Below are 15,906 nucleotides of genomic sequence, written 5' to 3'. Positions count from 1 at the left end.
TAAAAGAAAACTCATTTTCGTTTTATATTTCCATTTGGAATCATGATTTAGCAGCAATCTCTAAAGTCACGTGTCAAACTTAAGGCCCGGGGGCCAAATTCAGCCCTTTAGAGAATCAAATTTGGCCCGCAGGATTAAGTCAAAATTACAGAAAACATGAATCATTCTGTACAAATACAAAGTAATCCAGTTGCAGAATGCCTTCAATGAGTATCCTCAATATTTGCCAGGGCTCAGTTTTCCCACACTTTTATCACATGATGGCAGTCACTTTTAAATCCAAAATTTTTCAACTTTATTGAAATTATTCCACACATTTTCAAATTGAATAAAAATTGGTCACAAGGAAATTGGATTGGATATTGTCGTTAATTTCCATTACTTTACATACACATATATATATATGGCAGAATAATGTTGATATTGCTTTTTTCCCACCTAAAATTTGCAGCCCATCTTAAGATCAATGTGGTCTGTGTTTGGCCCTTGAACTAAAATACTTTGACACTCATGCTCTAAGGACCTGAATAGCGCGTCAGTAGTTTTTAAAGAATCTTCAGAAATCAAAAGGACAGCTATGACATCAAACATTAAGCTGAGATTTAAATAAATGCAGTGTTTGATTTCAAACATGAGTTCGGGGACAGTTTCCTTTCATGCCACGACAAGCAGTAGCATCTTCTTTTTATTGCACAAGACATGAGGTAACAATGCAAGGAAACAAGTGTTTGGAACAAACAAAAGAGTTTTTTATTGTACACAAAGCTCCACCAAGCCTTTTCATTAGGAACAAAAAAAAACAATTAATTGACGTGCAGAGGACGTTTCCCTCCAGCAGCCTTCTGTGATTGGCTTTAAGGGACATCACGTAAATTCTTACTTTCCTTGGATGCTGTTTTTTTTTTTTTTTCTTCACAAAATGCCTCTAATCATCATCGTCGTCGTCATCGTCAAAGTGAAGGCGTGGCCCTTTCTCAGCAGATTCCCAGTGTCTGTGGAAGCTTTGATTGTCACGTAGAGGTTTCTCCTGAGTGGTGATCAGGTCTATGATGGCCGTGATGACGGCACAGTCTTTGGACTGACGGTTTAGCCAGTCCACGGGAGCTGGGTTACAGATTTTCTCCTGCAGTAGAAAGTCCAGCTCCTTCTTTAATCTCTGAAAGGAAAGCATTGCAACAAAAACATTAGTGATGCGCCCACATTCCGGCCACCGAAACACTTTCCTGACTGGAAAAAGCCAACTGAAACAGGATGGTGCGATGACGTGAGTAAAGAGTGCGTGTCACTTGACTCGTGGAGAACTGTATTTCCACACATCTGAGTACTTAAGCGTTTCCTGAGCAGATATGACATAGTTTCTGTGTTACTGTAATTACGTGTAGCCCCCTACGGACCCCTGCACCGCAGCTTGAGGCACAGCTGCTCATCGATAACATCTAGTTTCAGAGTCTGTCGGCGCACATTTCTCAGAGATTCTCTGCACTTGATCACGACTGTACTTGGTTCACGTTCTAAAGACAATTACATGGATGGGAATAAAATTAAACCAGCATGCACAAGAAATAATCCATGCCGCAATCAATGTGTGTGTGTGCGCCTCCAAGAATATGCTTGCATCATAAATAAAGCTGATAGTAATAATAAGTAGCTGATTTTTATCAAGAACGTCAATGCACTTTGTGTTTCAATGAGAGAACATATTTAATGACTGTCTTTCAGCAACTCAGTCTGTTATAGACCTTTAAATATTATGTAATGTATGAGTGGGATCTGGTTAAACATTTTATTTGTTCATTTTATATTGTGCATTGTTGGAATGTCATTGCTAAATAAATATCATATTTTTAATGTATTTATTCTTTGAAGCATTAATATGAATTTATACAATTGCAAAGTTTTAATTTTAGTGAATGCAATGGGAATAATAATTTCTTTCAATGTTTCCGTTTTCGGCCTTGGTTTTCCATTTCGGTGCATTTCTAAAAAACAGTTCTGAATCTAACGTTGGCTGAATTGTTGATTGTTGATGCTGCTGAGCGAACTGTGTTTACCTGAACAAGGTGAGCTATGCGAGCTGGGGATCTGAAGACAATCCACTGGTCCACGGCGATGGTCTCTTCGTTCCCGTCCATCTGGATGGTGACGTCTCCACCGAAGAACAGCAGAGAGAACGGGGACACTTCAGTGCAGTCGTAGAGGAAGATCTGAGTGAGGACAGAAAGAGATGGTAGATGCACAGCAGGAATGCATTCTGTGGCAGGAAGTCATGATTTGGTGACATCGTGACCTCACACGCATTGTGTGGAGTGTTTCCCATTGCTGTGGAGAGGTTAGGGATGGGTAAGTTTGCCTAAAAAATTAAGTTTCGATTCGATTTTCGATCTTCTTTCATCGTCCTTAAAAATGACTGCAGACATCAGATATATTGTCAAAAGTGCAACTTTATTGCTGTGATTGTCCTCAAGAGTTAAAATGTGTAGAACAATCTCAAAATAAAAAGTAAATGAGGCTCTGTCATTTAATAACTTCAAGCTTTAACCCAAGTTTAAGCAAAAGTGCAACAGCAACTGCACAGTAGCTTAAATTTTCTGATTAAGAAATCAGATAACTACATATTTTATAACATTACAATAAAAACAATAAACTCTTCCCTTAGTATCTCAGCATAGCGCGAATACAAAATTTAACATCGGTATGCGGTAACCCACAAGGACGGATCGCGAAAAAGTCAGAAAAAACTGTGGTGAAAATAAATGAATACAAAATGTAAACTCAAATTTGCAAAATAAAAATAGTTTTCATCTACAAATTCAATAAACTGATTAAGTCGATTTTTTTTGCCCAGCTCTAGGAGAGGTTAAAAAGTGTTTCGGAGCCACCAGTGGGAGTCGTCGTGCTCAGTCTATGAGTCTCACTTATTTATTACACATCCTCATTTTCCTCTTCTCTTCTACTTAAATAGTCTTTAATAAATGCTTTTAACTGTTGACTCAACGCTACTAAAACACAAATCAAGGACTTGCATAAAAATTAATTTCAGCCGAAAGTAAAAAATTAGAGAAAAGGAGAAAGATAAATTTTTCCCTTTTCTTTTCCTCCATATACACGTGATGTGTAACCAAGGCAACTGTGTAACTCAAAATTACTTTCACGTCCTTACAAATTCAGCTTTTATTCTGAAGTTTCCTTCCTTTTCTGTTAATAAATAAATGACCTTGAAAGGCTTGCCCTTTCATAACGCCAACACAGCAAATAAAGAAATAAATACGAGTAACAGCTTTTCCTGAACACAGGCAGCCAAGTCACGTCCACAGATCAGAATCAGAAGAATCCACATAAAAGGTGTTTTTTCCAGCAGGATGGAAACATTGACACTAAGAGACAGCACAGGAAGAACAAAGACTAGATGTGAGGGAAATGGAGCGTCAGAGGGAGGGTGGGGGAAAAAGGCGGGAGTCAGGAAAGAGTATCGACCGTCCTGGCCTCGTCTCCAACCTCCAGCCCTTACGTACATTGTGTCTGCCAGCTTTGAAGCACAGGCACCTTCGAGAGGAGGCTGAAAGGCTTATTTTAATCAAATATTCATTGAGCCACAGGAGCTGCTGTAGCTCTGTAGCTCACCTTTACTAACCAGTGTCGTCTCCTTTTTTTTCCTTCTTTCGCTTTTTTTCTTTTCTTTTCTTTTTCTTACTTTTAGTAACCAGTAGGGCTGAATCATTTTGGAAAATAATCTTAGGGATGTCCCGATGCAACTTTTTCATTTCCGACATGATACTGATATTTCAGCCTTGTGTATCGGATGATACCAATATCAGCATGAATCTTACATTCTTTTTTTTCCCTCTTTTTTTTTTTAAATGGAAAAATATATTTACTTATTTTGTAGTGTGGAATGTTAGAAAAGGCTTGATCAAGTGATGTCACTCAAACAGGGAACAATAATCAGGAACACTAGGTATGAGAAAAACTGACTCATTTAATTACATCATTTTTAACCTTCAACATAATATCTACAGTATTCTACAATTGAAAAAAATAAATAAAAAAATGAATTGAAAAAAAAAAAAAAAATCGGAAAATCCAGAAATTTGAATCCGATATCCAATATTCGTTTTCAGGCTAATATCAGACCGATATCTGATATTGATATCGGATCAGGACACCCCTAAATAATCTAACTCCGATTTTTTTCCTCAATATTGCGATTGCGATTTAATATGCGATTATTTTTTCAAGGGCTTCTTGTCATGTATTTTTCAATGAACACAAGCAACAAGTCAATCTGTTTCATAATAAACAATTTCAGATTAATTTAAATTTTGAAATATATATTTATATATATATATATATATATATAAAATGTAAATTTTAAAGCACGGATTACAACAATAAAGCAAACAAATCTGTGGCTTTACCTCTTCAACATATCTAACTAACTTCACATTTCATGAAACATGTAAACAAGCGGACTGCACTTCTTAAACACTCTCTGAACTTAACAGGACAGTACATGACAGGATAAATAAATAAAAAATAAATAAATAAATAAATTGCAGCATTTGCGATTAGAAAATTGTGTTTTATGATATCGCGAAAATATCGCAAATGCAATTAATCGTTCAGCTCTACTAACCAGTGCCTTCTTCTTTTTTCACAATTATGCAATAAAATCAATGCATTTATTTAATTGCAATAACAAAACATGCATTGTTGTCACAAAAAGATTGCACTACATGTAGTGTTGACCTTCGACAACTTGTGCAGACAAGGTGAAAAAAAGGGAAAAGAAAAAATGAAGAAAAAAAAAGAAAAAGTGTCTGTTCTCACTATGAGTTCGCAAACGCACGTGAATTAAAATGTAAGATCACACAGCAGCTGCTGCAGAATAGTGTGGTTCACTCACACTGCTCGTCCTCATCTTCAGGTGGTAAACGAGCCACTTGTAGTTGAAGTTGGTCTCTTCAGCGTTGACAGATTTGGGGTGGATACACACCTTTCCATCAGCCTGTGTGTACACCTTAACTCTGAAGGAAAATGACATTGTGTGACAGCGAGAATGTTGATGACAGGAGAATATTGTATGTGAAGATTCATCCATGTGAGATAAATGTATGGATCATACTTCATAATCTGAGCGGGTGGGGGGAATCAGGACAATGAGTGTCTGGTTCTGTTCCATCCATACTTTGGTATTTTTAATCAATCCTACCATTTCTTTTCAAGCCATCAAATCATTTTCGGCAGGATAAACTATAAAGTGTTTACCTGAGTTTAGAATTATGATGCTGTTCAGTCGAGACACTTCAAACACAAAGCCTCTTTATGCCTCTGATCACGTACTCTGGCTTTTTATGCCTGTATCTATTTCCAGCAAGTATTTTAGTTCTTTTTGCATTTTTTATTCTTTTGACGTCACGCCAGCTCTCTTATTTCAATTAAAAATTCAACCCTGAATGCACAGATGAGCACAAACATTTTAACCATTCAGGTCAAAGGAAAATGAGTCAGAGACCACAAACATTGGCGTCATTTTGAGAGCCTCGAGAAGAGATGGTGCTGCTTGACTCTGCCTGAGAAGAGTCATTTATCGTCAGTTTTATTCCCACAGGACTGGATCAAGCGGATGCCATTTACTGTGAGGATCCACTGCTGCCTGGCATGGCTCACTATTTTACCAACACATTCCTGCAGTCTTCATGTACAAGAGGATTTGTTTCCTTAGGTTAAAGGAGGTTTAAGGGGAATTTGAAATTAGTTTACATTGTATTTGTATGCAAACTTTTTTATTATATGTGTGGTTTGTTTTTTGTTTTTTTGTTTTTTTTAACAAAGCATTTTAATTATTTTAGTCATGCATTCTTTGATCATTTAACCTTCATGCAAATTTGAAATTGTGAAGTACTTTGCATTACAAATTCGCAATGAAGAGCTTGTATTGTTGAATGTCACTATTGTTCTTCAACAGACTCACTAGGTTAATATTGGTTGACATTAACTCATTGAGTGCCATTCCCGTCTATAGACATGAATTGTGTTTTTCAGCTGGGGTTGCTAGGAGACAGTGTGACGAAGCTCTCCGGTGAATATCTAACTTGTCCCATGATGTAGTAACCAACTGGTGACATGTAGGGGGCAGCAGCGCACCTTTGGATGAGATATTACCCGTGATGGGCAAAGCTCAGAGGAAGAGGAAACTAGTTTACAAAACAGAAAATGGCGCTACGAGAGTTGATGCTGAAGTTCCGAGCAGCGCACACTCGACCAGAACATGTGTGGAACCTAAGTGGACTATTGAGAGCGTCGCGATGGTGAGAAAAAACAATTAAAAAGAAATGATATTCAGATTGTCATAGTACAAAATATTCTGTGGGTCTGTGGGAAAATTAGTCAAAATGCTCTAAAATGGCTGGCACTGAAAGAGTTAAATAGCAACTTTAATTTAAGTTCTAAAGAGTGGTCTATGCTGAGAGGCTCACCACGTACTGGGATCTAAAACGATTATTTGCAAAGGAAAAATTACATAAACTAAAAAAAAAAAAAAATCAGTCAGTCAATACGGTATTATTGAACACTAAAAGGTCACACTACCTGTTGGTTAGGTTAAATTTATCAGTTGACAGACATAAAGTAATTAATTTGGTTTTCTTTGCTGGATCGGATCAGACTCACCCCGGTCTCTTTTTGCTGTGCGATGGTCTGATCATTGCCACCTTAGGGTACAAACCAGCTACTATTACTGCCTTGATTAACTTCTCATTACCTGCAAAAAGGGAAAGACAACTATAAATACATTTACCGATTCAAGTACATTTCCAAACCACATGACTAAACACTACACAGGACTATAGGAAAAAAAATCTTTGTTACAAGAATTGAAGTTGGATTTAGGGTCCTTTGGGTTCTTGCTGCTGACAAATCCTGCATTCATGAGATGTTCTGCAAATTGACCCTTCATATTGTGCAGCATCTGCATTCAAAATAGATAAATAGGTTAGCCAAACGCAGCCTTCTGCTCTAACAAAGGGCTTTGTTCCATCTCGTTAGATTCATACAATCGCCCTGACTTACCTGAAGCGTATTGGCAGACAGAAAGTAGTCCCAGCAGTACTCCCTCTCACACCTGGCACCATGTACTTTTGCATCTTCCCATCCCTGTCAATCAATGCAGGACAAAGGTTTACAAATAACCACAAGAAAAAAAAATCTGTTGTGGTTGTTTTTTTTTTGTTTTTTTTTATTACCTGAAATGCATTGACAATGGTGAGATGATCACTCTTGGAGTTCCTGGATAAAACTTTCCTCTTCATGTCTGCCAATTTTTCTTTACCCTAAAATACAAAAAAAGAACAAAAACATGGTCCTTCTTTTTACACTAACACAGCAAGCTTTTTTTTTTTGTTGTGAACCATGCAACCTACCAGGGGGATGAAGAAAGGGTCTTTGAAGCTGAGTGCAGCAGCAATGGTGAGCACGGGGTCGAGGCAGCCCAGCAGAGCTCCAAACAGGATGAGTTTACCGATGTGAGGCTCAACAGGAAGGCGAGCCAAGTGGATACCCAGCGCAGTTAAATTCTCTTCATGATCCAGTGCGTTCTAGCACAACAGTCACCACACAAAGAGAGGACACAAATCAGTCAGCCCCTTGATGTATTCAAAGCAAATACAACTTTAACTAGAACTGCAAGCAGTTATGAAAGGGGGACAAGCCTTCCCGCGCGACTCGGCCCCCAGATTTCGCGGAGCCCGTGGAAGTTTGCACGAAGGATGACGGGCTTGTGGCGAGCGTCAGGACACAGGCCAACGTGCCATTTGCTGTTAACAGGTGGATATGAAGTTTTGGAAGATGTGATTTAAAGTGTAAAAGTTACAGGGCAAAATGCGTTTGCACCCATTTTAGCACCACCGAGTGGTGCACTTTTTGGTATGGGTGATCTGTGTGTTCTTTTATAGTTACCCTGTAAATTTCACAGCCCTCAACATAATACTTCAGCTGAAATAAAGGTTTGTTTATTTATATGTTATGTAGTAATAAGCCACGCCCACTTTGACCAATCGCGATTAACTTTGAGATACGGTCCTATCAGCAACCCAAGGTCATACCCACCGAGTTTGGTAAAATCGGTTGTGCCATTTATAAAATATACTTTTCCCATATTTGCAACGCCCCCTAGTGGCGTAAATAATTAAAATTTTGCTTATACCCCCACAGTCACATGCCAACAAAAGATCTCAGATTTGGTGTTGTTAGCAATTATTTTGACCGAGATATGCAACAGTTATGCATTTTTATAGCTAGCTAGAAAAATTTACTCAGTAATTATTCACGAATATTTTGAGCCAACAAAATTATTTTATCAACTTTAGATCAGGTTCAACTGAAGACTCTACGTGCCAAGTTTCATGTTGATTGGACAAAACCCCAAAGAGGAATTTGAAAAAGTATCTTTTTGATATGTCGTGACTTACAAAAAGCAATGTGCTGTGGGAGTGGGCCTGGCCTATGTCAGATGATGCAACTCTATGTAAGGAACATGTGGATATGAAATTTATGAAGATGTGAATTAAATTGTGAAAGTTAGAGGCAAAAATATTTTTACAATTATAGCACCACCTAGTAGTGCAATTTTTGGTATGGGTGGTCTTTGTGGTCTTCTATATCTACCCTATAAATTTCACTGCCCTCAACATAATAATTCAGCAGAAATAAATGTTTGTTTATTTATGTGTTATGATGTAATAAGCCACGCCCACTTTGACCAATTGCAAATAACTTTGAGATATCGCCTCAGGAGGGACCCGAGATCATACCCACCAAATTTGGTAAAAATTGGTTTTGCCATTTAAGCCATAAATATTAGTTATTTGCGCCCCCTAGTGGCCTATATTAATCAAATTTGGCACATACCCTCACAGTTACATGCCAACTAAGGATCTCAGATTTGGTGTTGTTGAAATCGGTTGAAGAAGTTGAAATCTGTTGAAAAAGTTGAAATTGGGTGAAATCTGTTGAAAAGTTGAAATTGGGTGAAATCTGTTGAAAAAGTTGAAATCGGTTGGAAAAAGCTGAAAATGGTTGAAAAGTTGGAAAAAAAATTAAATCGGTTGAAAAAAATTGAAATCGGCTAAAAAAGTTGAAATCGGTTGAAAAAAAATTGAAAGAGGTTGAAATTGGTTGAAAAGTTGAAATAGGTTGAAAAGACTGAAAGAAGTTGAAAAAAGTTGAAATCGGTTGAAAAAGTTGAAATAGGTTGAAAAAACTGAAAGAAGTTGAAAAAAGTTGAAATCTTTGAAAAAGTAGAAATCTTTGAAAAAGTGGAAAAAAGTTGAAATCGGTTGAAAAAAATTGAAAGAGGTTGAAATTGGTTGAAAAGTTGAAAAAAGTTGAAAACGGTTAAAATAGGTGAAATTGGTTGAAAAAAGTTGAAATCGGTTGAAAAAGTTGAAAATAATTAAAAAAGTTGAAATCGGTTGGAAAAAGTTGAAAATGGTGAACAAATGGAAATCGTTTGAAAAAAGTTGAGAAAAGTTTAAATTGGTTGAAAAAGTTGGAAAAAGCTGAAAATGGTTGAAAAGTTGAATTTTTTTTTTTTTTTTTTTTTTTAAATCGGTTGAAAAAATTGAAATCGGCTGAAAAAAGTTTAAATCGGTTGAAAAAAATTGAAAGAGGTTGAAATGTTGAAATAGGTTGAAAAAACTGAAAGAAGTTGAAAAAAGTTGAAATTGGTTGAAAAAGTTGAAATAGGTTGAAAAAACTGAAAGAAGTTGAAAAAAGTTGAAATCGGTTGAAAAAGTTGAAAAAAGTTGAAATTGGTTGAAAAAGTTGGAAGAAGTTGAAAAAGTTGGAAGAAGTTGAAAAAGTTGAAAAAAAGTTGAAATTGGTTGAAAGAATTTGAAATGGGTTGGAGGAAGTAGCTGAACATGTTAAAGTTTGAATGGTTTGATCATCGATGCGGCCATTCGCAGCTGTGGCCGTAAAGTCTCTGGTGCCTGTCGTGGCGACAATCCCAATCCCACTGCCACGTTTTCCGATGAGGAAGCAGAGGCTGGGGATTCAGAGGCGGACTCGCCTCTGTCAGCGAGGTGGTTGGAAAGCTCCTCGGGGGCAGGGCTCCGGGGGCGGATGAGATTCGTCCTGAGTACCTTAAGTCTCTGGATGTTGTAGGACTGTCTTGGTTGACACATCTCTGCAACATCGCGTGGCAGTTGGGGACAGTGCCTCTGGATTGGCAGACCGGGGTGGTGGTCCCTCTCTTTAAGAAGGGGGATCGGAGGCAGTGCTCCAACTACAGAGGGATCACACTTCTCAGCCTCCCCGGCAAGGTCTACTCCAGGGCGCTGGAGAGGAGAATCCGGCCGATAGTCGAACCACGGATTCAGGAGGAACAATGTGGTTTTCGTCCCGGTTGCGGCAAACTGGACCAGCTCTATACCCTTCATCGGGTGCTCGAGGGTTCGTGGGAGTTCGCCCAACCAGTCCACATGTGTTTTGTGGATCTGGAGAAGGCATTCGACTGTGTCCCTCGTGGTGCCCTGTGAGGGGTGCTCCAGGAGTATGGGGTCCGGGGCCCTTTGCTAAGGGCTGTCCGTTCCCTGTATGACCGCAGCAGGAGCCTGGTTCGCATTGCCGGCAGTAAGTCAGACCTATTCCCAGTGCATGTTGGTATCCGCCAGGGCTGCCCTTTGTCACCAGTTCTGTTTTTTTTATGGACAGAATTTCTAGGTGCAGCCAGGGACTGGCGGCTTGCAGCCGAGTGTGATCAACACCTCAAAATCTGAGGCCATGGTTCTCCATCGGAAAAAGGTGGCTTCCCCTCTCTGGGTCGGTGTAGAGTCCTTGCCTCAAGTGGAGGAGTTCAAGTATCTTGGGGTCTTGTTCACGAGTGAGGGTTGGATGGAGCGTGAGATTGATAGACGGATCGATGAGGCGTCAGCAGTGATGCGGTCGCTGTATAGGACCATCGTGGTGAAGAGAGAGCTAAGCCGGGGGGCAAAGCTCTCAATTTACCGATCGATCTACGTTCCTACCCTCACCTATGGTCATGAGATTTGGGTAATGACCGAAAGGACAAGATCGCGGATACAGGTGGCCGAAATGAGTTTCCTTCGCAGGGTGGCTGGGCGCACCCTTCGTGATAGGGTGAGAAGCTCAGTCACTCGGGGGGAGCTCGGAGTAGAGTCGCTGCTCCTTCACATTGAAAGGAGCCAGCTGAGGTGGCTCGGGCATCTGTATCGGATGCCTCCTGGTCGCCTCCCTCGGGAGGTGTTTCAGGCATGTCCTACTGGGAAGAGGCCTCGTGGAAGGCCCAGGACACGCTGGAGGGACTATGTCTCTGAGCTGGCCTGGTGTTGCCTCGGGGTCCCCCAGAATGGCTGGAGGAGGTGTGTGTGGATCGGGAGGTCTGGGCATCTCTGCTGAGACTGCTGCCTCCGCGACCCGGCCCCGAATAAAAGCGGAAGAAAATGGATGGATGGATGGATGGTTTGATCAGTTGAAGAATGGCTGTGGATGAAGGGCTTGAAAGTTCCAATGAAAGTGGATGGGAGCAAAAAGTTGCACGGCAAATGCCTCCTGCATTCTCACTAATTAATCTGTTGGTGCTGTTAACCTCCATTCATTGGTAAAATCAAAGACATTTTGCTAAATTTTCACAGAGGGAATAAATGTTGGCCGATTAAAAAACTAAAAATTGAAGCGATCGACCAGTTATGCAATTTTTAATATTGAATCAGCCATAAGTTAAAATTATTTGGTAAATGTACACAAACATGTTTTTGTTAGTAATTGCTAAAGGTGTCCTGATGGCATATTGATATCAGATATCTGTCCGATATCTGCAAAAAAAAAAAAACATATACAGTATATATTGGATTATATATCGTATTTATCTATCTTATCAGATTATGCACTTCAGTACATAATCTGTTTTTATTGATTCATTGAGATTATGTTTCAGGGTCTGGTAATTCTTTTTTTTTCCAATTAATTCTATTCAATTGTAGATTATGCTTATGTTATGTTTAAGTTAAAGTACCGATTAATGTGCACTTAAAAATATTTTTCTTTTTGTTTTTATTGTATTTATTGAGGTTGTTTTTCAGGGTCTTCTATGTTATTTTTTTTTATTTAACTGTAGAATATTTGTTTTTCTCATACCTCATGTTGCTGACTATTGTTCTCCGTTTGAGTATTTGTTGATTAAAGCCTTTTCTTACGCAATAAAACTATGTGTGATTAGTGCAGATATTGATATCGGTATTGACCAATTCTCAAGGAAGCAATATCGGTATTGTATCGAAAGTTAAAATGTCTACAATTTATTTTCCTTTGCTACTGGTGAACTTGAATTTTGGTTTAGAACATTTTCAAAAAGATCGTTTACTTACCAAGTCTGTGAGGTTCTTAATAGCCAGACCGACGGCCTTTAAAGTGGGCGGGTCCAACGCTTTCTCCAAAAACTGGCCAATGGAGCCAAGCTTCAATATCTATATCAGAAACAACACATTTTATTTTCACGTTCAGCAAGTCTAAGGTTGTACCATTAACAGGAATCATCAAACAAATCAATGCTGGTACGGTATATTCAACCACTGCTGGTGGTGCATGGTTAAATGTGAAGTTGCCATCACCCTAGATATTCTGGAATATTACTGGTATTGATAAGCTTCTCTGACTTAGGATAATATGAAAACTGACAAAATGATAGCCCAGCTCAGGGGATGCAACACAAATGTGGATATAATGTGATTTTAATACTTTTCATTTGAGCTAAAAAAAAAACAAAATATATGAAAGAAGTATTTAGGCATCTTAAGATGGCTATGATATAAAAAGGGGTTGGTTGTTTTTTTAATTACATATTCAAATGTCAAAACAATCAGCAACATTGGCTATTATTGACTTTAACCACACTATTATTTTTAAACTCAATAAATGTGGAACAGCAGTTAAAACATTTATCCCATCTGCCATTAGGTTATTCAATTCACACTGTTAATGTCCACATATATGCACTTTTTTAATATATGATAGATGTATGTACTGTATATACCATATATGCTGTTTGTTTGAGCTGCTGTAACAGCTTAATTTCCTGAAAAGGATCATTAAAGTATCAAACTTTAAAACTTCCATTTCTGAAAAACAGTGGAGTGAGATAGCAACAGCAGCTCAATGTGTGACTAATAGGGTGAAGTTATAGCCCAGAAGCGTCAGCTCAGGTTTAGCACGATGTCAGTGTTTCTCTCACTTTGGAAACACCAAAACGCACAAGGCCAACTCTTTCACATTGATGGCATCAATTACAGCCAATAATAGAAGAGTGTTATTATCATAACCACAAGGTTTGAAAGTGAAAAAGGCAAAGACAAGATGGAAAAATGTTTCTAACAAGCAAAAACTATAAAAAGACTTCTGCTGCAAATTTGTCCCAAGATAAATATTGGTACAATGCATTAGATAGAAACACTTATGCTTGACATTGTCCCTTAAAAAATAGAAATTGACCTCATCTCTAGATGGAGAATATATTTTAAAATTATTTTCTTTGTTTAAAAAGTACTGCTGTTAAAAGGTAGTTCGGGTTAGGGAGTTAAAGGGAATAAGAAGGGATCATAATAAGCGATGAACGTGTTGTAAAAACTGTATAAATAAAACTACATAAATAATTGAATCTCAACTCTTTCTATTTACACACGTGACCTTGATTTGCAGGCAGAGCTCCTCCAACGGTGTCCTCATAATTTCAGGTAATTGGTAGGCATCGAGTAGACTGGCTCGTAGACCATTGTACAGATGATAACACTTTCCTGGACGAACCCTGACAAAAGATAGAGAAGTGAGATGAGGTTCCAAAAGGTTACATATTGCATCAGGACCCACGACAGGAACTTGCAACACAATAAGCAGCTCGAGTTAATTAAGCTTTTCTATGCTTATGATGTGTGATGAATCAAAGTGTTAGGACGTCACAGACGGGGAAATAACGAGGGACTGACTATAGCTGGCTGTCTTTTTTTAGCAGGGGAAAGGGAGCTGGAGGGCAGTGTTGGATAAGCTTAACAACTGATTTAGGTACTGTAAGTCCCTGTAATAAATGTGGTGTTTCCAGGATGTTCATATATGGTTTCATTATGAAAAGATCGCTCCAACAAACACATAAATTGTAACAAGTCCAAATACCAACTATTCACAAATGTTTTAGCGCTTTTCACTTATGAAACAAACTGCCTAAGGACCTGTAAGACATGTCAACATAATGAACCCGACAGTCACCCCTGCTCATGACCCTAGTGGTCCTCGAGGCAATTGTTCTGTATTTAATGTAGTTATTAAGAGGCAGTGGAGCCAACCCATGTAAGCTCTTATAAATAAGAGCCAATCTTAATGTATATATATCATGTATTTTTTTATTTATTTGTTTGTGTAATAAAAATGTGTATGATGTTTCTGTATATTTTTACCTGTCTTCAATTTTTTTTCTGTTCTTACATGTATAAGAATCTTGATTTATTTATTATTTTTTTAAATGGACCCCAGGAAGATTAGACACCACCACGTTGGAAGCTAACGGGGATCTAATTAACAAACAAATGAATAAAAGGGAAGTAAGTACACACCTGCCAGCACGGCCTTTTCTCTGCTTAGCATTAGCCAGGCTAACCCACTCGGCTGCCATTGTGCTAATGTTGTTGTTGGTGTCAAAGTGGGTCTCTTTAATCTTGCCGCCGTCTATCACGAACACGACGTCGTCAATGGTGATGCTGTAAGGATGACACGCATATAAAAAATTAAAAATGATGAAACAAAAAAAACTGTGTGAAAGCAACCTGTCAAAGTACCTTTTTTCAGGCAAACCAAAACACTCAGCAGTAAAAGTGGAGTCAAGCCAAAGAAGTGAAAAGCAAAAGCAGCTCTCTACTGTATTGTGTGAAATGAGGCTCAGTTTTTTTTTAATTAACTGTCTATCACAGTTTAGAATGGAGCCAGTGTGACTGTGTCTATCTGAGAAGTGTTTGTTAATTGATGAATTCGTCATCGCTGCATTGTGGGATTTGAGTCGAAGGTCACGCTAACCATAATACGTGCACTGAAAAATAACCCACACTAGAGGAAAAAATGAAGCATTGTAGATTTAAAGTGGAGAAAAGTGCAAAGAGAAAAGAATTGTGTAAACAAAGAGGGTTTGCAGTTATACTGCCGAGCAAAAGCAGAAACTTGTGGCACTTTCCTGTGCAGCCTGGAACCAGAAGTGGCAGATTTGAATTTAATTCGCAATTGTAATTGGCATGGAAATTCTATTAAAACTGTCTTTTAGAATTTAAGTAAACGCAAACCTGGGGAACCATGTTATGGCTTAAACATACCTAGTCAATTATTAATATATGTTTCAGATCAACTTTTCCCACTACCTGTCATTTCTCTTGAGGATCATTTCTCCATTTAAAAAAAGGGTGGTATAAACATAGAAAAAAAGGCTCAGACACCCACACCTAAAGTATTAATACCAATATTTTCATGGATCAGGAAGCCTAACGAGGTAACCAAGATATGGAAAACAAATTAGACGATAAATCATTTTTTTAATGTATTTTACAGCTGATTTAAAAAGATTAAAACTGACTTGTTATGATAACAAATGCTAACAAAAAGCGAACACAAAAGGAAGGTTCAGTTTTACGAGATTATTTATGAAAGGCTCAATAATTGTGATTAATTGTAATTGAACTTTAGTATTCGAGAATTAAATTTTATTAGATTTTCAGGGGAAAAATAATAAATGTAATTGGAAAAAATGACGGCCACTGCAATCATAATTGAGTTGTAATTGAAAGTGGATAATTGAAAACATAATTACGATTAAATTGGATAATGTAATTGACCCCAACCCCGGCATGTACATTAACATAG

The 15,906-nt window shown here is 38.2% G+C and overlaps 1 protein-coding gene across 1 annotated transcript in view; it reads right to left on the bottom strand.

Annotated features, from left to right (window-relative positions):
- Positions 1 to 647: 647 nt before the first annotated feature.
- Positions 648 to 15,906, bottom strand: part of dhx36 (DEAH (Asp-Glu-Ala-His) box polypeptide 36) — a 31,822-nt gene continuing 16,563 nt past the window's right edge. The window contains exons 16-26 of the mRNA XM_028464669.1: positions 14,616 to 14,759; positions 13,699 to 13,816; positions 12,384 to 12,482; positions 7,419 to 7,592; positions 7,242 to 7,328; positions 7,069 to 7,152; positions 6,868 to 6,967; positions 6,670 to 6,760; positions 4,904 to 5,024; positions 2,052 to 2,204; positions 648 to 1,156 (exon numbers count right to left, since the gene is read on the bottom strand). Of these exons, the coding sequence (XP_028320470.1) occupies positions 926 to 1,156; positions 2,052 to 2,204; positions 4,904 to 5,024; positions 6,670 to 6,760; positions 6,868 to 6,967; positions 7,069 to 7,152; positions 7,242 to 7,328; positions 7,419 to 7,592; positions 12,384 to 12,482; positions 13,699 to 13,816; positions 14,616 to 14,759 (1,402 nt within the window). The 3' untranslated portion in view covers positions 648 to 925. The remainder of the gene's footprint in view (positions 1,157 to 2,051; positions 2,205 to 4,903; positions 5,025 to 6,669; positions 6,761 to 6,867; positions 6,968 to 7,068; positions 7,153 to 7,241; positions 7,329 to 7,418; positions 7,593 to 12,383; positions 12,483 to 13,698; positions 13,817 to 14,615; positions 14,760 to 15,906) is intronic.

The sequence above is a fragment of the Gouania willdenowi genome, chromosome 13 (assembly GCF_900634775.1).
Source record: "Gouania willdenowi chromosome 13, fGouWil2.1, whole genome shotgun sequence".
Classification (NCBI taxonomy): Eukaryota; Metazoa; Chordata; class Actinopteri; order Blenniiformes; family Gobiesocidae; genus Gouania; species Gouania willdenowi.
The sequence above is the reverse complement of the archived record's forward strand: the minus strand, read 5'-3'. Positions and strand labels throughout refer to the sequence as shown.